Source organism: Sodiomyces alcalophilus (genome assembly GCF_042370955.1).
Source record: "Sodiomyces alcalophilus JCM 7366 unplaced genomic scaffold ACRALscaffold_8, whole genome shotgun sequence".
Lineage (NCBI taxonomy): Eukaryota > Fungi > Ascomycota > Sordariomycetes > Glomerellales > Plectosphaerellaceae > Sodiomyces > Sodiomyces alcalophilus.
This window is the reverse complement of record NW_027263539.1, coordinates 1,622,465-1,644,618: the sequence shown is the minus strand read 5'-3', so window position 1 is coordinate 1,644,618 and position 22,154 is coordinate 1,622,465. Positions and strand designations below refer to the sequence as shown.

General features: G+C 56.2%; 7 protein-coding genes across 7 annotated transcripts; 5 read left to right on the top strand and 2 right to left on the bottom strand.

Moving 5' to 3' along the window:
* Window positions 1-30: 30 nt before the first annotated feature.
* Window positions 31-1,824, bottom strand: ACRALDRAFT_213180 (uncharacterized protein; the record flags this gene model as incomplete). Its single annotated transcript, XM_071024027.1, has 1 exon — window positions 31-1,824. One exon carries the CDS (start codon window positions 1,822-1,824, stop codon window positions 31-33), a length of 1,794 nt encoding a protein of 597 aa, XP_070871862.1.
* Window positions 1,825-2,582: 758 nt separating this feature from the next.
* ACRALDRAFT_2029967 (uncharacterized protein) lies at window positions 2,583-5,115 on the top strand (the record flags this gene model as incomplete). Its single annotated transcript, XM_071020632.1, has 5 exons — window positions 2,583-2,714; window positions 3,061-3,204; window positions 3,270-3,330; window positions 3,398-5,001; window positions 5,062-5,115. 5 exons carry the CDS (start codon window positions 2,583-2,585, stop codon window positions 5,113-5,115), a joined length of 1,995 nt encoding a protein of 664 aa, XP_070871861.1.
* A 629-nt stretch (window positions 5,116-5,744) lies between these two features.
* ACRALDRAFT_1072657 (uncharacterized protein) lies at window positions 5,745-6,788 on the bottom strand (the record flags this gene model as incomplete). Its single annotated transcript, XM_071018007.1, has 1 exon — window positions 5,745-6,788. The coding sequence occupies one exon, from the start codon at window positions 6,786-6,788 to the stop codon at window positions 5,745-5,747; it is 1,044 nt and encodes a 347-aa protein (XP_070871860.1).
* A 467-nt stretch (window positions 6,789-7,255) lies between these two features.
* On the top strand, window positions 7,256-9,034 carry ACRALDRAFT_213177 (uncharacterized protein; the record flags this gene model as incomplete). The annotated part of the gene is made up of 13 exons (XM_071024026.1): window positions 7,256-7,333; window positions 7,365-7,474; window positions 7,561-7,612; window positions 7,693-7,791; window positions 7,823-7,905; window positions 7,960-8,034; window positions 8,125-8,181; window positions 8,301-8,307; window positions 8,353-8,477; window positions 8,524-8,601; window positions 8,679-8,772; window positions 8,806-8,883; window positions 8,993-9,034. The coding sequence occupies 13 exons, from the start codon at window positions 7,256-7,258 to the stop codon at window positions 9,032-9,034; spliced, it is 978 nt and encodes a 325-aa protein (XP_070871859.1).
* On the top strand, window positions 8,993-13,600 carry ACRALDRAFT_1095145 (uncharacterized protein). The gene is made up of 3 exons (XM_071019761.1): window positions 8,993-9,634; window positions 9,698-10,963; window positions 11,036-13,600. Exons 1-3 carry the CDS (start codon window positions 9,103-9,105, stop codon window positions 13,261-13,263), a joined length of 4,026 nt encoding a protein of 1,341 aa, XP_070871858.1. The 5' UTR covers window positions 8,993-9,102; the 3' UTR covers window positions 13,264-13,600.
* A 435-nt stretch (window positions 13,601-14,035) lies between these two features.
* On the top strand, window positions 14,036-14,852 carry ACRALDRAFT_2061255 (uncharacterized protein). The gene has a single exon (XM_071021964.1). It carries the CDS (start codon window positions 14,209-14,211, stop codon window positions 14,497-14,499), a length of 291 nt encoding a protein of 96 aa, XP_070871857.1. The 5' UTR covers window positions 14,036-14,208; the 3' UTR covers window positions 14,500-14,852.
* Window positions 14,853-17,184: 2,332 nt separating this feature from the next.
* Window positions 17,185-18,200, top strand: ACRALDRAFT_2111889 (uncharacterized protein; the record flags this gene model as incomplete). The annotated part of the gene is made up of 2 exons (XM_071023549.1): window positions 17,185-17,529; window positions 17,610-18,200. The coding sequence occupies 2 exons, from the start codon at window positions 17,185-17,187 to the stop codon at window positions 18,198-18,200; spliced, it is 936 nt and encodes a 311-aa protein (XP_070871856.1).
* Window positions 18,201-22,154: the final 3,954 nt, after the last annotated feature.

Here is a 22,154-nt window from a genome sequence, read left to right as displayed (position 1 = left end):
TAGAATGTAACAATGCTAAGCCTCCCACCCCTAGAAGTCGCCCACCATGGACTCCTCGACGACCTCGCCGTACATGCTCGGGTCGTTCATCCTATCCTTCTTCCTGCTCTTCTTCTTCTTCTTCCCCACGTCGTCGCCGTCGCCGATGCCCTCGCCCTGGACAGGGCCGTCGGCGAACAGGGCCTCGCGCTTCTTGCGCATCTCCTCGGCCCTCTCCTCGGCCTGGCGGCGGGCCTGGGCGTCGTGCTCGGCCTGGCGCGCCTTGTGCTCGGCCATGATCTCCTCGACGGGGAGGTACTCGGCGCCGGTCCACGACTTGTACTGCTCAATGTCGATCTTGACCGTCTTCTGGCCCACGAGGGCGAGGTGGATGCGGTCCGGGTTGGCGCGCTCCTCGCGGTTGAACTTCATCTTGACGTGCCGGCGGCTGCGCCCGGGGAACATGTTGGCGATGAGCTGAAAGTCGGTCCCGAACATGCCCAGCCCGCGGTAGAAGAGCTCCGTGTCCTCCTCGTTCCAGAGGTTGGGCCCGCGCAGCTTGGACCCCGTGCGGAAGCTGTTGCTGGTCGTCAGCCGGCTGAACTCGTGCTCTTCCTCCTCGATGAGCGTCTCGCCCGCCGCGAGCGCCCGTTGCTGCTCGCGCGCGTGCCGGTCGAGCGTCAGCGAGCTCTGGTCGAGCACGATCTGCCCGTCGACCTGGATGAAGCGGGGGCCTAGCGGCTCCAGCTCGGTGTGCTGTTCGAACTCGGGCACCGGTGCGGCGGACTGAGTTGGAGCGGGCGTCGGCGTCCTCGACGCCGCGTCGCTCGACTCTCCCCGGGCCCTCTTCTGCCTTTTGTTGGCCAACCGTTCACGTTCCCGCTGGAGCAGCTCGTCATGCCGGCTAAACTTCTTGCCGATCCGCAAGTCTTTGGTAAGATCCTGGAGCGTGAGTTTGCTGCCGTCCACCTTTTGGGATTCAGCACCTTCGGGCGTTGCGGAGCGTTCTCTCCGCTTTCTCGGCCTGGTCGCACCGTTCCCAGTGCTTCCTTCGCCTTCCGTGGATGTCTGCCTCCTCTTTCTGGGTTTCCGCTGGGACTGTGTTGTCTCTCCTGCTTCGCCCTCAGACGTCTTCCGCTTGACCTGTCGACGTTTCTTAGGGGGCTGCACCGCCCCATCTTGATTATCTCCCTCGTCTACCGTGGAAGTACCCGTTGTCTCTCGAGTCCTGTCTATTGGTGCTCTCCCAGCGGTAGAACCGAGTTGATTGTCTGGCGTCGCGCTCGTACCTCCCGACGCGAGTTCCGTAGTAGGTATCACGTCGGCAGATGATGTCCCTCTAGACTGCGCGGGACGCGAAAGACCGGTTGGTATGATTTGCGGGGGTTCGTTCGCCGGCGTGGGTGCAGGACGGTTGTATTGCCGTGCAGTGTCTGTCGCAGCAGAAGAGCGTTCTTGATCGGCCGTCCTTGGTATGGAGGGTACTGGCGGAGTATCTTTTCCCTCTGACGAGATCACGCTGTCTTGGGAACGGACGCCAGATAGACCGTCGCTTCGAGTAGTATCATGTTCTTGGTTTTCAGATCTTGCTGCGTTCGCCGGTGTTTCGATCGAGTCGGAGATTGTCGGTTCCGAAGTCGATGGGCCGGCACCCTGCGATGCCTGCCTGGACTCAGCGCCGACTTCATCGGGTTTCACGGGGCCTCCGTCGCCAGAAGGAGCATCGTTGACAATGGTTGGCACGTCGGGAGATTTAGTGGTTGGCGGTCGTGCCGGGCCAGGTCGACGTGGACGGGCCATGGGCTTAAAGCCCGGCCCGCTCTTCTTCTTCATCATGGAGCTCATGGTGACGGGTTTTCGGAATTTTTATCGGGTAGACGAGAAAGTAATGTCCAGTCGCCTGTTCGCTACATGGCCGGGCGTCGGCTTGGTAAAGGGTTCGGTTATACTCCCAAGGAATGGAATGGTTCAAAATTGTGGCCAATTATTGATAGATTGAGCGTCATAAGGAAATATTAACTGCCTCACTCGGCGACCTCATGGTTTTCGGTAATGGGGATGGGAAAGCGACACGAGGCAATTCGAAAGTCTGGAAAAAAAGTTCAGGGTTAATACAGGCTGCAAGTCGAGATGGTGGGGAGGGGGGAGGGGCTCGTGGGGGGGACACGCAGGTACTTCGCACCATGTGCATCTTACGCCGGAGCTTAGCCGGCAGGTGGATTTTGTGCGGGGCTGGCTGCCTGACAGACGCGACTTGCAAGGAGGAGATGACAAAGATGCGCTAATCTTCTTTGGGAAAGACGCCTGGTCTTCTCCCAAGGAGGGCGCTCAACCTCGAAAATTCAACTCCTTCCTCTCCTTGATCTCACCTCTAGCGTTTTCATCATTTCAACTCCCGCATCCCGACTCTCCCGGCACGACACGGTATCTTTTGCATCCTCAACGCCACTTCAAACTCACGCGCAACTACCAGTATTCGACAGATGATACGGCCCTCCGTTGCCCGGCATTGTCTCTCTCTATGATTCGACCCTCTCTTGCCCTTTCTCATGCCTGTAGCCACTACCCCATCCCCTTCGCCCCGGCTTGCTTCCTTGCCCAAGATGGAGGAGAGGAAGCGACCGGCCGTCAGCAACGCCGACGATCTTGCGCCGCCTAGCAAGCGTCATCAAAGCCTGAATGGCAACAAGTCGAAAACCGACGCCAGTGACCAACCCGAAGAATACTGGATTGAGGTGAGTCGTTTGTCGTCACGATCCACGCATTCCATTCCCCCCCCCCCTTTTTCCCCCCTCCGTTCTTCCCAACAATCGACTCATTTACCAGTGATTTCTCTCTGTGAGCACTGGTTTCCCCCTCTCCATCGCCTCGGCGCCGTGGTTCTCGCTCGCGCCCTGCTTGGGCAGGTTTTGTCGATACCCATGCGCGGCTCCCTAGCCGAAACCATTCCACACCGTTGTCAGAACAACTCATTTCCATTCCCCATTTTACGACCGACACATTACCCATCCCACTCACGTCTTTTTTATTGTCTCAGCCTGGAAATCCCGATGGACGGACGCGCTGATGCTGGGGCGTTAGAATTATCAAAAAGGCGCGATATACCGAGCATTCCAAGAAGCAAAACGTGACAAGGCAGAGCTCGAGTCTCGCGTCGACCAACTACAGAATCATGTTACCTACCGCGACGATCACATCCGACTAGTCGAAGCCTGGTGGGACCAGGTGAGTGGTTTTTCCCATTTTTCAACATCCCAGTGGTGACGAATGAAAAGCTGACATGGGCGTAGGTTCTAGAACACATGGAACTTCTCGTCGACCCGACACTTCCTCCACTGAAAGGACCGACAGGTGCGTCCTTACTCACCGGCACTCCTCGTACATCAAGCGCATGCCGTCTGACATATTGTACATGTAGAACCTCCGTTTATTGTTGGTACCGACTTCAAGGACATCCCCAGCTTCGAGCAACATCTCAACGAAAGAACAGAAATGCTGCGGAAACGAGTTGAGGTAGTGATCCAACGAATTGCTAACTCGCGAGGGGAGATCAGTCCCAACGTTGCCGAGTTGGAGTCCAGAGTCGCCTCTCTCCTCGCTCAACAGAAAGATTACCTCATTCAGCTGGATCGCGCACACCACGAGAACCAGCAGCTTTCCGAAGATTTGAATAAGAAGACTCTCGACTGGTTCAAGGCGGAAAGGCGCGAAAAGCGATTGAGAAGTGCTCAGGTGCAAAAGTTGGAGCAGCGTTTTCTGGCCAACGCGACACAACCACCATCGGGCGAGAACGGCGGTGACGCTGGCATCCAGGGGAACGTGGCAGAGACGTTACGCAAACTCGAGGAGGCATCAGCAGTCTTGGTGAAACAGAAGGAACAGCTCGATGCCGCGCAGGCGGACATCCAGTCGTTGCAGGAGGAAAACTCTTCACTAAAAGCACGACGCGAGAACCTGACCGACGAGGACTATATGCGAACCGATGTTTTCAAACAGTTCAAGATGCACAACGAGGACTTGATTAAGCGGATTAATCACCTGGAAGCTACGAACAAGCAACTACGCGACGAAGCAGAAAAACTCCAAGCAGAGAGAACGGCGTTTCGGAACAAGCTGAATGAAGAAGCACAGACTCACGTTGCCGACCTCGAACGTCAGGTGGAAGAACGCGACGGGGATGTAACCCGTCTTCGGGCAGCACGGGACGAGTGGTTCGCAAAGGCGAACATGTTGGAAGCTAGCCAAAAGGAGGAGAAGCAAGCGTTGCAGCAAATCAAAGAACTGGCGACAGCGCGAGAGGACCGGATCACCGCGCTCGAACTGGAGATTCAGAGACTCAAGCCCGCCGACGAGCAGCCCAAGACCGATGCAGACGCCAAACTCGACGACGTGCCCCCGGATGCGCTGGCGGCCAAGTACAAGAAGCTCCAGCAGGACTTTGAGTCGATCAACAAGGAACTGCCTGCCTTGCAACAGGCATACAAGAGGACCATGACGCTCGCACAGAAAAAGGTGATGGATTTTTCTGCACTAGAAGATCGCTGCGCGATGCTCTTGTCCGACAAGCAAAAGGCGGACCAGAAATACTTTGCGGTACGCAAAGATGCGGATCTCAGGGATCGCGAACTGGTGGCGTTGCGGAGCCAGAACCGGAAGAGCTCGGAGATTGTCGCGCAGTTGAAGGAGGTGGAATCTCAACACAGGCTTCTCATCGGCAACCTCGAAAAGCAATTAGCCGACCTGCGGCAGGCCAACGCCACGATCACCAACGAACACAAGAAGATGGAATCGGGCAGCGCAGAACTCACACGGCGGGCAGAGGCGTCCAAGGCGCAGGTGGTGGAGTTGACGAATCTCGTCAAGGCACGAGACTCGGCCGTGGCGTCGATGAGAGAACGTCAGACGACACAGGAAGCGGAGATGTCCCGTCTGACAGCCAGGGTTGAGTTCTTGCAGAAAGAGAGGGACGATTGGAAGCGAAAAGCACTGAGTAACTCTTCAGAGGAGGAGGAGATGCTTAGGGTACGCATACATGCTTTTATTCCCTGCCCCGTTCGTTGAACTTTTCTGGAATGATGACAGCTAACGCAACGATCAGACTTTTGCTTTGTGCACGGTGTGCCGCAACAACTTTAAGGATACTGTCCTGAAAACATGCGGGCATCTGTTCTGCGGCTCTTGCGTGGACGATCGGATCAGCAACCGGATGAGAAAATGTCCGACGTGCGGTAAAGCATTCGATCGTCTGGACGCGATGCAAGTCCACCACTAATGCACATTCGAAATCCCTGCTGTATTACTGGAGCTTCTCGCTTGCAAGCGAAGCCTACCCTATCACACCGTTGACGGCGGGGCCATTGTTTGATGGCAAGGAGGCTGCCCACTGCCTACCACTGGACTGTTTTGGTTCTCTTCTGTATTGGGAGTATGATACCCTTGGCCCGTGAGGAACGACATGGCGTGAGAGAGAGGGAGTGTGTGTGTGTGTGTGGGCAGAGGAAAGGCACACAGAGGTTGGAAACCGTGTCCTTGTACTTTTAATCCGTGTCAGAAGTGTCTGCACATGCCCCCTTCGCTAGGGTTGTATATAATGTTCATTTGAGCCGACAAGGTGGTCGCGAGCCCAAGACGGGGCGGGGCAAACCTATTTTGAGACGAGGACGAGAAGCACGGGGTTCGGAGTAATAGTGGTAGAAACGTGGCTCAATTTTTTGCCATGATCTTAAAAACCCAGCGTTATAACAATGCTCCCGCCTGATATCATATCATCTCCTCTGAGTAGAGCCGAAACCTGTACTCTCGTGTCGAGTCGTGGAGCTGGCGCTCGAAGAGGTACGGGATGGTCCACTTGCCCTGGAACTGCTGGCGCCTCCACCTCCGCCAAAGCCGCTGCCCCAGCCGGTCCTGCGGCTCTCGTACCTGTCGTCGTCGTACCGGTCCGCGAAACGACCACCGTAACGGTCGTTATTGTTGTTCCTGCTCCCGGCCAAGTACGCCGCGGCTGCTCCGCTTGCCGCGCCGGTCCAGAAACCAGGGCGCCAGCCTTCGCTCTGGGTGTTCTTCGTCCCGGGGTACGGCGGGGGAGGGTCATTCCACGGCTGCCAGCCGGGGCCTCCACCTCCGCCCCAACCGCCGCCGCCGCCGCCGCCTCCTCCCCCGCCCCATCCTCGCCTATTACCGCCAAGCCCGAGAGTGCGGTTCCGGTACCCTGCCGCACAAGCGGAATACAGAATCCACGCCAGTACGGCGAAGAAGATGAGGGAGAAGAGGTAGGCTGACCACTCCGTCCCCGCGTCGTCGTCGTAGTAGTTGTCGTTGTTCTTCCCACCACGGCTGAACCAGTCCCCCCAACCTCCTCCACTGGTGAGGTGCGGATGGCGGCGCTCGCCCAGGTCGGTCAGGGCAAGGGTGTACTGGACGCCGCAGCTGCCGCGGAGGACGTAGGGGTCATCGGGGGAGGAGTAACCCTCGCACAGGACGTCTGTGGAGCCGAGGCGCAGTTCGGGCGGGAGGGATGCGGAGCAGGACCACTGGACGTCGTCTGGGTCGTAGCCGGCGCCACGGTTCTCGCAGCGCATGATGTCTATGGCGTGCAGGGCGCAGAGGGAAGGCGAGGAGACGCATTTAAGCTGGGGGATGGCGGGGAGGCGGCGGTGGGTTGTTTTCGCGTTGCCGCCGCGGAAGGTGAGGGATTGGATGTCGGAGAGGAGGACGGCTTTCGGTGAGGGCGGTCGTTTGGCGGCTGTTTCGGTTGGGAGGGCGGCGAGGAGGAGGAGGGCCGTGGGAAGGTGGAAGGTGTCGAGGCGCATTGTTGTGGGTGGTGTTTCTCGAGCTTGGAGCTCGAGACTAGCTATATCAGGTGTTCGACTTTCTAGGCCGATCAACGAGGTTGGAGGCGGGTGTGGATTCTCGAGGTTTGGTGGCTAAGAAAAAGGATGAAGACGTCGTTCGAGGTGGTTGCTGCAGGACAAGGCACAAAGTACGCTGGATGTCTCGGTAGGAATGTCACGGCCTGCTAGTGGCATTCTCTACAGCGATCTTCGGTCAGCATGGCACCTAATCTAGCGTCTGAGAAAAGGACAGATATCGGGAGTTGGAGGTGAAGAAACGTTGATATGTAATACGTAGTTGGGCCTGCCTTGTCGACGATGGTGGCGGCATACAAATTCGGGTGTGGGGCTAGGCACAGTGTCTGGACCATTTGTACTGTACCGTACATTCGCTGCTGCCTGGGCGATGTACAACGAGACATACAATAAGAAACGCTTACGTACGCATGCTTAGCCTTGCTCCCATTTCTGGAAAGGAGCATTATCGGAAACATCCGCAACTGATTTCTTCCAGGAATTTCTTAGTACACTTTCAAGTCGGTCATCATCAGACAGGGCCTCCGTGAGGTCCAACTTTTCAAGGCCTTGCAAGTCAACGACAAGATTACGGATACGATGGTATTGTTCTTGATGATCGTGGGTGGCAAGCTCGAAGAAACTGGGAGGTGGAGATAATGAACGGTGGGCTACGACGCGGAGGATACTCCGTAAGCTAAGACAACTCTCCGGTGCGTCATGACCAACCCGGCAGTGACAGCATCCGAACTAGCGGCATGTCTCACCCGGTTGATTACAAACCGAGTGTGGCATGATGGTGGTCTTCGGTGACATACTAATAAGTATTGCGCAACGTACAACGTATTCATAATCATCCAACGAAAAGGGACGAGGAGGGTGGGCTAGTCGGACTGCGGAGTTGATGTGCTCCGAGTCGGGGCTGTCGGTTCCGATCCCCAACGTCCTGCAGCATTTGTACCTAGATGTAGGAAGTACCCATTGACGCGATGTAAAAGTACCCCGCGTTTCGCTTCAATGGTCTCGAAGACGTCAAAACGACAAAGGCGAGCAAGCAGATAGTTCATGAGAACTCGTGCCTGTTGTGATTTTACACCAATGTGTTAGTTCGCCGTCGCTGTCTGCGTATCGGTAGGGAGTCATCGGTCAGTCAAAAGTCGTCTGATCCCTGCTATCACATGTTGAGCACCGGCGATCTCTCCCCACGCTTGTTCGTTGGGAAGACTTGATTCGATGTTAGGCCCGAAATTGCTCTAGGTCATGATACCTCTATGATAACAGCTTCCACTCACAACCCGAGAGTAACCCATAAAGAGCTGATCGAGTCTATTAGATGTATTCTCGCGACGGATTTGGAGTGAAGGGACAAGCGTAGGATGGAAAGAAGTATCGAGACCAGAGTTGAGACTCGGATACTAATCTCGTAAGCGACAACATCAGCCCGGCGATCTATCCTAATGGGGCTTAACTTGCAAGGGAGCTGGTACCGACACTCCGCATTCGCTCCTAACCATGCCCGCTCGGCTAGGCCCGTCTGGGCGGAACTTGCGAGCTCAGAACCTCAACACCCCCGGCCGAGAGAACTTGGGCCAGCGCTAGACCTTTTTGGGTGGCCGTGCCGCCTTCCAGCCTGAGAAGCGAGAGCGAGGGAACGTGGAAAATGGAAGGAGCATCCGACTCGGACACATTTTCCAACAAGCTCTCCGTTGCATGTCACACCACCCGCCAAATTGATTGCAACCGGTACCTTGGACACGCGCGGGGTTCTCAAGTCCTTGTCCTTTTTCTTTTTCTTTCTTCGTCTTTTTTTTTTTTATGTCTTTTTTTTTCTTATTTACATCACCGTCCAGGCAGCGTCAGTTACGCTACGCTGCTCCTCCATCTCAATTCTCAATCCTCCTTGTTTTCATTTAATCGGGATCAATCGCTCTTGATCCCTTGGATTTTTGTCTAGCCTGATTGTTCACCTAATCATCACCAGATACCAACCAACTCGGCCGAGAAATACAAGACAGTGTTTCTCCTTTCGTCCCATCCCAACGATCCATCCACGCACAAAGTCTGCTTCGAACGCTAGCTACCTTTCCATTGTTTTACTATCTCGAAGTGGGAGGACACGCCTTGGCCAGGAGGCACGCGACAGGCCCCGAGATCTGCCTCCTCCATAGGGTCTCGACTATTGTGTCGTTCGCCTGGCCGTTGAGTTGTAATGCCAGGCTTCGGCGCAAACGCCACTCAACACCGTTAACCGCCACGGATTCCCTCCCCTAACGGCGCCATGGATCCGACGGCGTCTTCTTCATCTGAAAAGCCCGCTCGATCAGACGGTGCCCCTCTCCCGTCCGCCAACGCCTCGTCGCATGGGGATTCCACCAAACTGGAGGACAACAACGCCTCCTCACCTGCCGCCCATGGGGGACCCAAAGACAAAGGCACGTCGGCCAAGGACGACAGCCCGGACGCCGCGGACCCCTTCAAGCACCTTCCCGACGATGAGGCCCACGTCTTGAGACGTCAAGTCATCCTCCCAGAGGTCAAGTCGGGGTTCGCCAGTCTCTACCGATACGCCTCGGCCAACGACATCACCATCATAGCTGTTTCCGTCGTCTGCGCCATTGCATCCGGTGCCGCCCTGCCTCTGATGACCGTCATCTTCGGCAACCTGCAACACGTCTTCCAAGATTATTTCTTCTTACAAACCATGACATATGACGATTTCATGGACGAGCTCGTCGCCCTGGTTCTGTACTTTGTCTATCTAGCCATTGGCGAGTTTGTCGTCACCTACGTTGCCACCGTTGGCTTCATCTGTAAGTCTTCGTTGCCAGGCCATCATCAACCCAGCCTTGCGCCTCCCCGCTAACATGGAAAAGACACTGGCGAACACATTAGCGCCAAAATCCGAGAGCACTACCTCGAGAGCTGCCTGCGCCAGAACATTGGCTTCTTCGATAGCCTGGGCGCCGGCGAGGTCACCACCCGCATCACGGCCGACACCAACATGATCCAGGACGGCATATCCCAAAAGGTCTCCCTCACCATCACCGCCGTGGCCGCCTTCATCACCGCCTTTGTCATTGGTTTCATCTTCTACTGGCGCCTCACCCTCATCCTCTCCGCCACCGTCTTCGCCCTGCTCTTCTGCATGGGCGGCGGCTCCCGCTTCATCATGAAGTACAACAAGCAATCCATCGATTCCTACGCCCAGGGAGGCAGCCTCGCCGACGAGGTCTTCAGCTCCATCCGCAACGCCGTCGCCTTTGGCACCCAGGACCGCCTGGCCCGCCAGTACGACGTCCACCTGGCCCGCGCCGAGCACTACGGCTTCCGCGTCAAGGTCGCCCTGGCCTGCATGGTCGCCGGCATGATGACCATCCTCTACCTCAACTACGGCCTGGCCTTTTGGATGGGCAGCGAGTACATCGTCGACGGCATCGTCGACCTGTCGTCCGTGCTCATCATCATGATGTCCATCATGATCGGCGCCTTCAACCTCGGCAACGTCGCCCCCAACATGCAGGCCTTTGTCAACGCCGTCGCCGCCGCCGGCAAGATCTACAACACCATCGACCGCGCCTCGCCCCTCGACTCCTCCACGGACCAAGGCGAGACGCTCGAGTCCTTCGAGGGGACCATCCGTCTCGAGAACATCAAGCACATCTACCCCTCCCGGCCCGAGGTCGTCGTCATGGAGGACGTCTCCCTCACCATCCCGGCCGGCAAGACGACCGCGCTCGTCGGCGCCTCGGGCTCGGGCAAGTCCACCATCGTCGGCCTCGTCGAGCGCTTCTACGACCCCGTCCAGGGCACCGTGTACCTCGACGGCCACGACATGAGCAAGCTGAACCTCCGCTGGCTGCGGCAGCAAATGTCCCTCGTCAGCCAGGAACCGACGCTCTTTGCCACCACCATCTTCCACAACATCCGCCACGGCCTGATCGGCACCAAGCACGAGCACGAGAGCGAGGAGGTACAGCGCGAGCTGGTCATCGATGCGGCGAAGAAGGCCAACGCCCATGATTTCATCACGCAGCTCCCCGAGGGCTACGAGACCAACGTCGGCGAGCGCGGCTTTCTTCTTTCCGGCGGTCAAAAGCAGCGCATCGCGATTGCCAGGGCTGTTGTGTCCGATCCCAAGAGTGCGTTTCTTTTCCTTTTTTTCTTTTTCTTCTTCTTTTTTTTCTGCACCCCGAAAGCTAATCATCGTCTAGTCCTGCTCCTCGACGAAGCCACGTCGGCCCTCGACACCAAATCCGAAGGTGTCGTCCAGGCCGCACTGGAGGTCGCCTCGGCAGGGCGGACCACCATAACCATCGCTCACCGGCTCTCGACCATCAAGGACGCACACAACATCGTCGTCATGTCCGAAGGCCGCATCGTCGAGCAAGGAACTCACGACGAGCTCTTGGAGCGGAACGGCGCCTACTACAACCTCGTCCGTGCCCAGGGCATCGCCGCCGTCAACGAGATGAGCATCGAAGAGAAGGAAGCCATCGACAGAGAGGACGACGAGCTCATCCGCCAAGCCTCCCGTGCCAAGGAAGGGTACGTCCATGACCCCAATGACGATGTGGCGGCCCGCCTGGAACGAACGACGACTTCCAAATCAGCGTCGAGCGTCGCGCTCCAACGCAGGGCGCCCGAGGAGGAACGAAAGTACAGCCTCGGCACGCTGATCAGGCTCATCGGCTCCTTCAACAAGAAAGAATGGCATTTCATGTTGATTGGCCTGTTCTTTTCCATCATCTGCGGCGCCGGCAACCCGACGCAGGCCGTCTTCTTCGCGAAGCAGATCACCACCCTGTCGGTCCCCGTCACGCCGGCCAACGGGAGCCAGATCAAGTCCGACTCGGACTTTTGGAGCTCCATGTATCTCATGCTCGCGCTCGTCCAGTTCCTCGCCTTCACCGTGCAGGGCGTCTTCTTTGCCAAGTGCTCCGAGCGTCTCGTCCACCGCGTCCGAGACCGCGCCTTCCGGACCATGCTCCGGCAGGACGTGGCCTTTTTCGACCGGGACGAGAATACGGTCGGTGCGCTGACGTCGTTCCTCTCGACCGAGACCACGCACCTCGCCGGGCTCAGCGGCGTCACTCTCGGCACGCTCCTCATGGTCAGCACGACGCTCGTGGCGGCGCTGAGCCTCGCGCTCGCCATTGGCTGGAAGCTGTCGCTCGTGTGCGCGTCCATGATCCCCGTGCTGCTCGGCTGCGGCTTCTTCCGGTTCTGGATCCTCGCGCACTTTGAGCGGCGGTCCAAGGCGGCCTACGCCTCGTCGGCCAGCTTCGCGTCCGAGGCCATCTCGGCCATCCGCACGGTGCAGTCGCTGACGCGCGAGGCCGACGTTCTCCGCATGTACCGCGAGTCCCTCGCCCAGCAGCAGCGCCGCAGCCTCATCGCCGTGCTCAAGTCGAGCTCTCTCTACGCCGCGTCCCAGTCGCTCGTCTTCTTCGCGTTCGCGCTGGGCTTCTGGTACGGCGGCACGCTGATCGCCAAGTACGAGTACGACATGTTCCAGTTCTTCGTCTGCTTCTCGGCCATCATCTTCGGCGCGCAGTCGGCCGGCACCATCTTCTCGTTTGCGCCGGACATGGGCAAGGCGCACCAGGCGGCCGGGGCGCTCAAGACGCTCTTTGACCGGCAGCCGTCCATCGACACGTGGTCGGACGCGGGCGAGCGTCTCGATTCGGTGGACGGCACCGTGGAGTTTCGCGACGTCCACTTCCGCTACCCGACGCGGCCCGAACAGCCGGTCCTGCGGGGCCTCAACCTCATCGTCCGGCCGGGCCAGTACATTGCGCTCGTCGGGGCGTCGGGGTGCGGCAAGAGCACGACCATTGCGCTGCTCGAGCGGTTCTACGATCCGCTGGCGGGCGGCATCTTTATCGATGGGCGGGAGATTAGCACGCTCAACGTCAACCAGTACCGGTCGCACATTGCGCTGGTGAGCCAGGAGCCGACGCTGTACCAGGGGACGATCCGGGAGAACATCCTCCTCGGCACGTCCCGGGAGGAGGTGAGCGACGAGGCCATCGAGTTTGCGTGCCGCGAGGCCAACATTTGGGACTTCATCGTGTCGCTGCCCGACGGGTTCAGCACGGTGGTGGGCAGCAAGGGCACGCTGCTCTCGGGGGGCCAGAAGCAGCGCATCGCCATCGCGCGGGCGCTCATCCGCGACCCCAAGATTCTGCTCCTCGACGAGGCGACGTCGGCGCTCGATTCCGAGTCGGAGCACGTGGTGCAGGTGGCGCTGGACAAGGCGGCCAAGGGCCGCACGACGATTGCGGTGGCGCACCGGCTGAGCACGATCCAAAAGGCGGACGTGATCTACGTGTTTGATCAGGGGCGCATCGTCGAGCAGGGCACGCATGCCGAGCTGATGAATGTCAACGGGCGGTATGCCGAGTTGGTGAATTTGCAGAGTTTGGAAAAGAATCGGTGATTTTCTTGTCTTTATTACCTATTCTATTGTCATTATAATACTGGGCACATTTTTCTCGGCACCGGGGTAGGCTTTGGTTCTCATACAACTTGAGAGTAGAAAGGCTTATAGCCTCGACTTCTGCATCTCGGCGAAGGCGTTACGGAGGGTTGTCGGACATTGTGTACTTTGTGTCGATATTTGCATGGGTGCCAAAACGGAAGATACTCGTGGTGCGCTGCGACGTCTTGTTTTGCGTCGCGTATTGGAAAACCTCACCATCTACTACTTTTTATAGTCCCTCAAGGAAAGCTACCAGAGCTTGCTGGGCAATAATCTACATACATTTTCAAATGTTGCAACGGTCTGCGAATATGTCCTTGTAGATTACTACGTCTTGCAGAAAAAAAAAAAAAAGAGGCAAGGAACAAGTGGCAGTTGGCACCCATCATTAGCACTGATGGTGTAGGCCTGATGGAGTCAACGGTGAGGGACGCTGCGTACATATAGAGCTGGGTGATAGCGTGCACTTGGTGTAAGCATCTGTTGGTTGTCTGGATCCCATGTAATCCTTCACTCATGCTTACTACCCACACAAGCTCCCCTTCATGGATCTGGGCATGGAATTGGCATGGATCGTGCGCTAGTCTACAACGTAGATGCACACATCCTTGTTTCTTTCGTGTGGTCTGGACCAGGTCCATAGAGGTCTGTACAAACAATCCACGCGAGACCGACACTCAGTCCTTAGCTAGTGTTGGGAGGAGAGGCATGTCGAGTCGAGGGAGAATATGGTAGCAATGGCACCAAAGGTGGGCAAGATGGGCTGGTGCGCCGGCGCAGCTGCAAGGGCCCAGGCCGAGGTATCGAGCCACGGAATCACGCGCGAGGGGAATCATGTGCGAGGCGACAGGCGACGCGACGATGTTGTGAGATGGTGCACGAGGAGCGAGTGTGCTGTGCCACATGGAAGCGTACAACGTACAACGTACGTACATAGAGGAATGCATAAGGCTGGCGTGGATGTACAAAGTACTTTGTAGTTCCTGCGGCCGGGAAGATCCGGAATTCCAGACCGGGGATCGGAGTGGGCGCAGTACAAAGTACAACGTACAACGTACATACACAACAAGCTCCTTGGTGGTTGGCCTGCGAAATGCTGACCGTTCGCCTGTCGTGTGCTGGGTCTGGAAAAATAAAATAAAAATGACAATAAAGGGGGGCCAAGCCTCGAATTGTCCGGCCGGGTTAGGATAGCGAGGACAAAGGGGAACAAACGGACGGGTACCTGCATCACCCGCGACGACGGCACTACAAGGCGAGTCACGAAGTACGTTGTATTCGTATTTCGCAGGTGATAGAGAAGGGGACAGTTGTAGCCGGGTTATGGTGAGTGCAAACGTCCACATCCGCAGGAGTCAACGATCAATCGGCGGCGCTAATTCAAGCGTACGCTGTAAGCTGACATGACTGACGTGTGACATTCCCTTGGAATTGATTACTGGCCAGTCTCGGTATTTGATGTGATGTGGAATCAGCGCCCCAGCGTAAGCCTTTCGATAGATGACCGAATATCCACCCACGGAATGACGGTGAACGGTGAAAGCGATGGTCAAAAACGGTGGATCGAGGTACAGTGGGGAATGGGAAATATCTACCACCTTGACGGATTGTTGATGGCCCCGAATTAGGATATGGGAGTCGTTGCTTTCCGGAAGGTGCCGCGGTGAGCTGTCGGTGAGGCTCGGTAAGATGTCGGTGTATGGTGTTGTGTTGGCGTTATTGTACTTCGTAGGTATTGGAGGTCCATAGCTACGTACAACGTAAGCTATACCTCCGTATAGTACGCAGTAATTAGGGGTTGGGTATCCATGCCTGTGCGTATGTATAGTGCGAAAGCCATGGTTATTTCGATTTCCCTGTATCCCCCATTGGCTCTGACCCCTGCAGCCAAGTTGGTTCTATGGCATGCAGCCGTTAGTGTGCATGCTAATTATCGATTTCGTCGATTCCTGGTGGGAGTACAACAATACCGGTACCTTGGTCATGTGCGTACGTTGTACGTTGTACAATGTACGTTGTACTCGGCATGAGTTCTCTCTTGCCCTATTTTGTAGGTCGTGGTTCAATGCAATGCGACTCTGACGTGACTCACTCGGCCGCGTCATCATCGCTGTCCGATTCATCCATCATCACAACGGCTTTGCGGGACTTTTCCTCTTTTTCCATCCTCGATTCACCTACCAAGCTTTCCCCACAAGGACCACCGACGTAATCTCCACTAGTCTTTATTAAGCGAGGGCAAGCAACGTGTCCACCTACCGCTGTAATCGTCGTCACGGTCCAGCTTCAGGCCAGTCGATCAGCCGCAGGTCATCTCGCTTCGCTTCAGCATCATCAGGACTATCGAGGAACAAAACCCTCTCCAAAAACGAAGAACGAGAACCATTGTGCTCGATTTCCTAGCATCCTCGACGTCTACTGAGGCTTCTTCAAATGCCAACCATCTGCTCCACCTCCCGCATCTGTCCGTTCTATCGGCCCCTGGACAATACACCAAAACAACCTTGACCCATGCTGCCCTTTGGCTCCCCTATGCCGCCCGAGGTCTAGACCGCAATGCACCCTCTTGGCCAGAGTATGACGGATACCCTCTATGTAGGTACGCTGTAACTCTACGTTGTACTCCGTCTTGCTGGTCCATTTCTCACTCACACAACGACGACTCTCCTATTTCGTACATGGCCATTTCTCTTGACGCCTCTGCCATGGAAGATCAGGCTTCTCTGCTCCTCTTGCGCGGTGCCCCTCTCACGGCCAAATTCACTCTCGTAATCACTAGCTTTCCAGGGCACCCTGGCTAGCAAACCAAATAGATCATGTTCAAGGAACAATCCGGCTCGGCTTCCATCGTCATCCCGGCCCATCCCCCCATCCTGTCAACACACCACCCGTGCCGACCCCTACCCCTTTTTTCCCTAATTCCCCTGAGCGCCAGGCAATATCCTGGACGCTGCAGCATCTGGGCACCCCCACCGGCGGGCCTCGGCGCTCTACACCCATGCACACCCGTGCGTGCACCCATTCGTTCATAATAACAACGAGATCCCCAGAGGGACGGCTTTCTCTGCGTCCCGTCACCCCATCGCAGCTCCCTCCATCTCCACGACGTCCACTGCCTCTGGTTCCAAAATCGCATCAAGCATCGGCCCAACTGCTCGACTGTCGACTGCCCGCTGTTATGCTACGTCAACAGTAAACCCAGGCCACTTCGATCCAGTGTCGACGGCGCCAATCGGGTTACTTGCATCGAGCCCAGTGTCACAACGCAAAAGCGGCGGCAACTACAAAGTCTGGGAGCAGCTCCAGTCCAAGTTTTGTCACGCCACAAACTCAACTCTCCGAGGAGGAGGACCGCCTACACTCAGATTTTCCGGTGCAACTCGTCTGACAGGAAAGGACCACGGAAATCAACTCACCCGCCGTGAAAACAGCCTCTGCGAGGTTCCTGTTTACACACAACGTACGTCTCTACGGAGCACGCGGCCTGGCTCCTCGTAGCCCAATAACCGCCACATAGTCGCCTCTGTGTGAATCCTACGTGGAGGGAAACCCGGGACCAATTGATAGACCATCACCTGGGCGAAACGCAGAATTTGATTTCGGCCGAGGGAAAAGGTAGGGGATGTCCCAGGTCCCCGGGCCTCATCCCATTTTACCATGTCTGCTACACTACTCGCCTCGTCGATCCCTACGCGCTCCGCCGCCCGCCATGTCTTCAAGCTGCCGTGGACGTCACGCCTCATCATCCTAGCCGCGTGGATCGCGTCCGCCACTGCCGTCCTCCTCCCTCCGGAGGTCCAGCCCCCCGAAATCACCCCTCCTGCCCTCCAGCCCGTCAGAGACAGCCTGATTGCCAATGTGGCCACGCCCACGTTGTCCATGGACGAGCCGGATCTCCGGAGGCGTCGGGACGAGGACGAGGACGAGGACCAGTCCGCCGCTCCCTCGGCCCTAATATCCTCAGGTACCACAAGCACCACAGGCACCACAGGCACCACGGGGATCCCACGCGCCGCATCGACCCTGGTTGAGTCCATCACCACACCCACCCCAAGCTCGACCGAGGAACCGTCGCCGTTACCTTCCCCATTCGACACCGTCATGGCCTCCACCTTTATCAGCAATGACGATACCCAATGTCCGGCCTTTCTGAACGCGTTGCTCGCGGACCCGGAATTCAAAAAGTGCTACCCGATATCCATGTTGCTCCAGGTAAGAAGAGGTGTCCCTCACGTCCCTCTTGTCCTCTCTCTTTCTCCTTCCAGCCAGTCATGCAACTGACACGATACGATGTACGGGAACAGGGCTCCTATTCTTTCTTCAACGCGGCCAAGACCTTGCTTAGCATCGTCAGGGTGCTCGACGCAGGCTGCGAGGCCGACGTGGATTCCTGCAAGACCTTCCTCAGCAACGCCGCCGAGGCGCTCATCCAAAAGGAAAACTGCGGGCCCGACTACGAGAGGGGACATTCCGTCGTGCGCCAAGCGTACATGGGCCTGACGTCCTACGACGTGACCTACGCCACTACCTGCCTGCAGAACCCGGAGACGTCCATGTACTGCTACGCCACCGCCGTCACCAACCAGACCAACGCCTCCAACGTCTACTTCTACCTCCTGCCCCTCAACATGACCCTGCCCGGGAGCGCCACCCCCGCCTGCAACTGGTGCCTGGGCGAGACCATGGCCATCCTACAGGCGGCCGCCGCGGACCGGGACCGGCCCATTGCCGACAGCTACGAGACCGCCGCTAGGCAGGTCAACACGGTCTGCGGCCCCGAGTTTGTCAACGAGACTTTGCCGGAACCGGGCGAGAGCCTGGCCGCGCCGCATCTACCTTCATGGACGCTTGCCACGACGGCCACGGCACTTGCCGTCCTTTCCCTACTGTTATAAAACACGACCACGCCGGTCATTTCCCACGGCGGTAATTTCCTTTTATTTTGGGCCGACAGCCTGGAGTCCTGGTTTTTTGTTTTTTGTTTTTTGTACTATTCGGAGCGAACAATATGATGGCTGACGTGGGCTTTCTCTGCGTTCAGCTTTGATACCCCATCTCTGCAACATTCTTACACTTTCCTTTTTCTAATATCGCCGGATCTTCGGTCATATATGTCAGGACCGACCGGTTCTGTCTCGCCGGGCAATCTTTCTCCTACACGATAGAGTCTAACTAGAGCATATTTTGTACACGTCACTATGGCGTTCAACAGGGATGGAAAAATGGAAATGGTTCGCCGGTGTTCTTCTGGAGGAGACACCAGGCTGGACGAGGGACAAGGTGGCTATGTCGTGGGTATAATGTCTACTGGGTGGAAACCTCTGTTTTGTATGGCGCATGAGGCGGTACTTGACGTGCCTACTTCTCCTAATACGCGGATATTGAGCATGGTGCTTATTTGCAATGGTGTTGGCCGTTCTCGAGCTTCACACATAATAACACCTTTTACTACTCCGTCCCTCTCTTTCTTCACCTACAAAGGCCTGGATGACACGGCGTCAATGTTGGGTTATAGCCACCGTCTTCTGGGCCTGCTTTGATTTCATCCTCAGACTTAGGAGGCTGTCCTCTTTTTCCTTTGATATATGACTCTGGCAAGCTGTTCCCGAGCACGCTTACTTCTGAGGTCAGCTTGCTCCCGTGGAGATTTGCTTGCACTACCTTTCAGCGCCGGGATTCTCGCAACCACTTCCGTCGAGTGGTTCAGGGTTCAAACAAATCCCGGATGTACAACGTACGTTGTATGCGTTGACCTGACGCTGGGGTTTCTCTCTCCGCCTGTTGATATGACTTGGAAGCACGGTCAGTCGATGTTCTTAGAGCATCACACCGCATTCTTGCGGCATGCCACCATGTCGCCAATATACCCCGGCCTATACGCTGTAGATCGGCTCACTTGTCACCCCCACCAACAAGCGGTGATGTAACCAAGGGAACGTTAGTCTGAAGTCCACGGACAGGATGGGCCGGGTGTCAGGTGAATGGCAAGGATCACCAGGCGGGGCAAACCTGGTGATCTTGCAAAGAACGTCGAGAATCCTGCCCTACTCCTCTATGCAGGTCGTGGCCCGGTTTGAGACGCGCCGAGTGCCTCGCACTCCCCCAGTATCGTGCCCAACCCACAAAGAACTACAACGCTCGCTATCAACTGCCGGCGACGGTCCATCCCACCCCTCTTAGCCCCCGGGGATCCATGGACGACGCGGATACCAGGGGGTTCTCCCCCCCCCCCCGCCACTCCCTTGTAACGCTGGGGAGATCCCATGACCTGCGTAACCTCAACCGGAACCAAACTCTGGTTCCCGGTGGATTGCTCACCGCTGGTAAGATGCGACTTTGTATCTGATGAGAAGAGGTCGAACCAACAAAAGTTGCTTGTCTGAGTTGGGCGCTATGAGTGGAAGCTAAATTCCGACTCTCCAGTTCGAACACCGCATCGCTGAAGCCAGCCCGTGTCATCGCTCAAAAGGTGCAATATGTGGCCCGCACGGGACCAATACGTAGTCAATATCAGCGGGCAGCTATGAATATGGACAAGGATGGTGTGGTTAATGTTCGCTCCTCACTTTTCGGTTCGGGAAATACTACAAAATACTACGTTGTACGTAGTGTTACGAGCGCCCGTGTTTGAGACGGACAGGTAGAACTCGACGTTTGTGTTGTTTACCCGGATCCTTATTCGCATTTGAGAGGAAGTGATCAAGGTACTTTGTACGAAGCACGTCGTATGTAGGTAGTTACGTTATGCTGTATACATCGTATCGTGGTATTGTGGTATTGTCAAGCTCTCGACCCCAAACAATTATCCGCCTTTGTTGATTAGGTAAGACACGCCAATACAGGTAACCTACTGCCATTTGGAAAGTCGCTCACCACCGGGGCGATACAACGTACAACGTACGTTGGGCAAAACCTTAACGAGAGGGGTCCTCCCCCAGAAACAGCTTCCGGGAAGCTGGAATCGGTATGGAATGTAGGCGGGAGAAAATCCCGGGTACGGAAAAGACACGTCCTGGCACGTCAATAAGATCGATTGGCTGGGGTAAATCAGAAAAACATTGCCGGTGGTGGGATGCCATTCGGAGTAGTGCCTAAAATGTGATCATTTACCCGGGAGAGGGACAACGTTGCGGGCTGCCAAATAGATTGTGGCTTGACTCTTAACCTGGTACGAGCTGCCAATCCTCCTTTGCTATGGTTACATAGGTACAACGTATATTAAGAAGTGATATAATATCTCCGTTCCGTCAGGTCTTTCCGCATCTCTCGACATATTCGTGAGGAGATGGTGCGCTAAAATAAAGCCGCCGCGAGGTCGTCGACCAAAACCAGGTCGGCAGATGATGCTCCATGCCGCCAAGCCGGCCTGGGTGGTCACCCAATGCGAAGCCCGCTGCCCTACCCTACCACCAAAGTTGTCGGGGGCTTCTCCAAGACTCGTGCTCGTCGGCGTGGCAGGGCGGCAGTTGCACGGCTTTTCGAAGGCCTGAATGAGATTGGGCTTGCTGGCCGAATGAACGGCAATCTTGTTCGGCGAGTTCTTCTCGTGCACTTTAAGTGGTTGGGGGTGATGACTGAAACTGGCCACGTGAAACGAAAGAAGAGTGAAAAGGCGGGCGGGCGGTTGTTTGTCCAAATAGGTACATTGTATGGACGACTTGGGAGGTTCACAGGTTTACGCCTAGTTGCGAATCGCAGAGGCAGTCCTCAACCTTTCTTGTCTGCCGGAGCAAAGCCCGGATAACAAACAGACTGCATGTGTGATCAGTTGCGGCTGACCTACAACGTAATTACAGAGTACATATTGCACTGCATGTTGATTGTCTCTTTTTAATTGGAGGGAACCCAGTTTCCGTTTTGCTTTACCACGCACGTACGAAGTACTTTGTACTTGTTCCCGCACGCCAAGTATCCCTAGAGACGCGGGACACGTCGTCATTGGACGACTCGAGGATCCAGGAACTCGGTTTAGTGGTTTACCGCCCCCGCCCTACTTACTTCCTTCGTCCAATGTACCTTTTTGACCGCTGTCCACAAAAGGGAAAAGAAAGTCCCCGTCGCCGGTTCAAAAAGCAACGTTTGGACGTTGAGGAGGCAACCCTTCGCAGCAGTCATACTTGTGCCATGGTAATCTCGCATTGGCCTCCCATGCTCGCCAAAGTGCTTGATAGTCTCAAGGGTTTTATTCGTACTTTAAAAGTCTCGAGGCCATTCCCGTACATTACATGTAGTCATGTTCTACAACGTATGTACGTTGTACGAATACATACATACAACGTACATATTGGCTCATCTGAGGTACAACGTATTGTGTGGAGGGAAAGAGGTACCGATACCACTTGCTGGTACGGCTAAGATACGTGCCGCAGTGTGGCTCGTGCATTTCCCAAGGTACGTATCTAGTGTACCACAGCTTTCGAGAGCAAGGGGCCGCACTCCTTTTGACCGACCACCTTCACCTCCGTCCATCCCCTTCTTCTAGATGATGTCTTCGTGCTTAATTAAACCAGCACTTAGCATCGTCCGCCTCTGCTGGCATCGGTAACATACGACTTGAACCTGCCAAGTCCCCTTCAAAACAGTCCAACCTGGACCATCTCCTTCATTTTACAAGCTGGGAAACAAACCAAGGGAGTGGCTCCCATTCAACCCCCTCATACAACGACTCGCTAGCAACATGCCGCATCCTCCCCCGGGTTCCTAATAAAAGGTGTACAACGTATTGGGGTGATAATAACCTTGTCTCTCTCACTCCCGTGCGCTAATTCCTGAGCTTGCTTCCCAAACACACATCGCATCGGACCAATCCGAACGGCACAACTCGTCGGGCCCCCCAATCCCCCCCCCCC

Bases quoted from the DNA above. Each gene is read 5' to 3' on its own strand.
- ACRALDRAFT_1095145 (XM_071019761.1), top strand. From the start codon at position 9,103: ATGGATCCGACGGCGTCTTCTTCATCTGAAAAGCCCGCTCGATCAGAC. The intron at 9,635-9,697 runs GTAAGTCTTCGT...AACATGGAAAAG, and splicing joins TGCCACCGTTGGCTTCATCT to ACACTGGCGAACACATTAGC. The intron at 10,964-11,035 runs GTGCGTTTCTTT...ATCATCGTCTAG, and splicing joins TGTTGTGTCCGATCCCAAGA to TCCTGCTCCTCGACGAAGCC.
- ACRALDRAFT_2061255 (XM_071021964.1), top strand. From the start codon at position 14,209: ATGGAAGCGTACAACGTACAACGTACGTACATAGAGGAATGCATAAGG.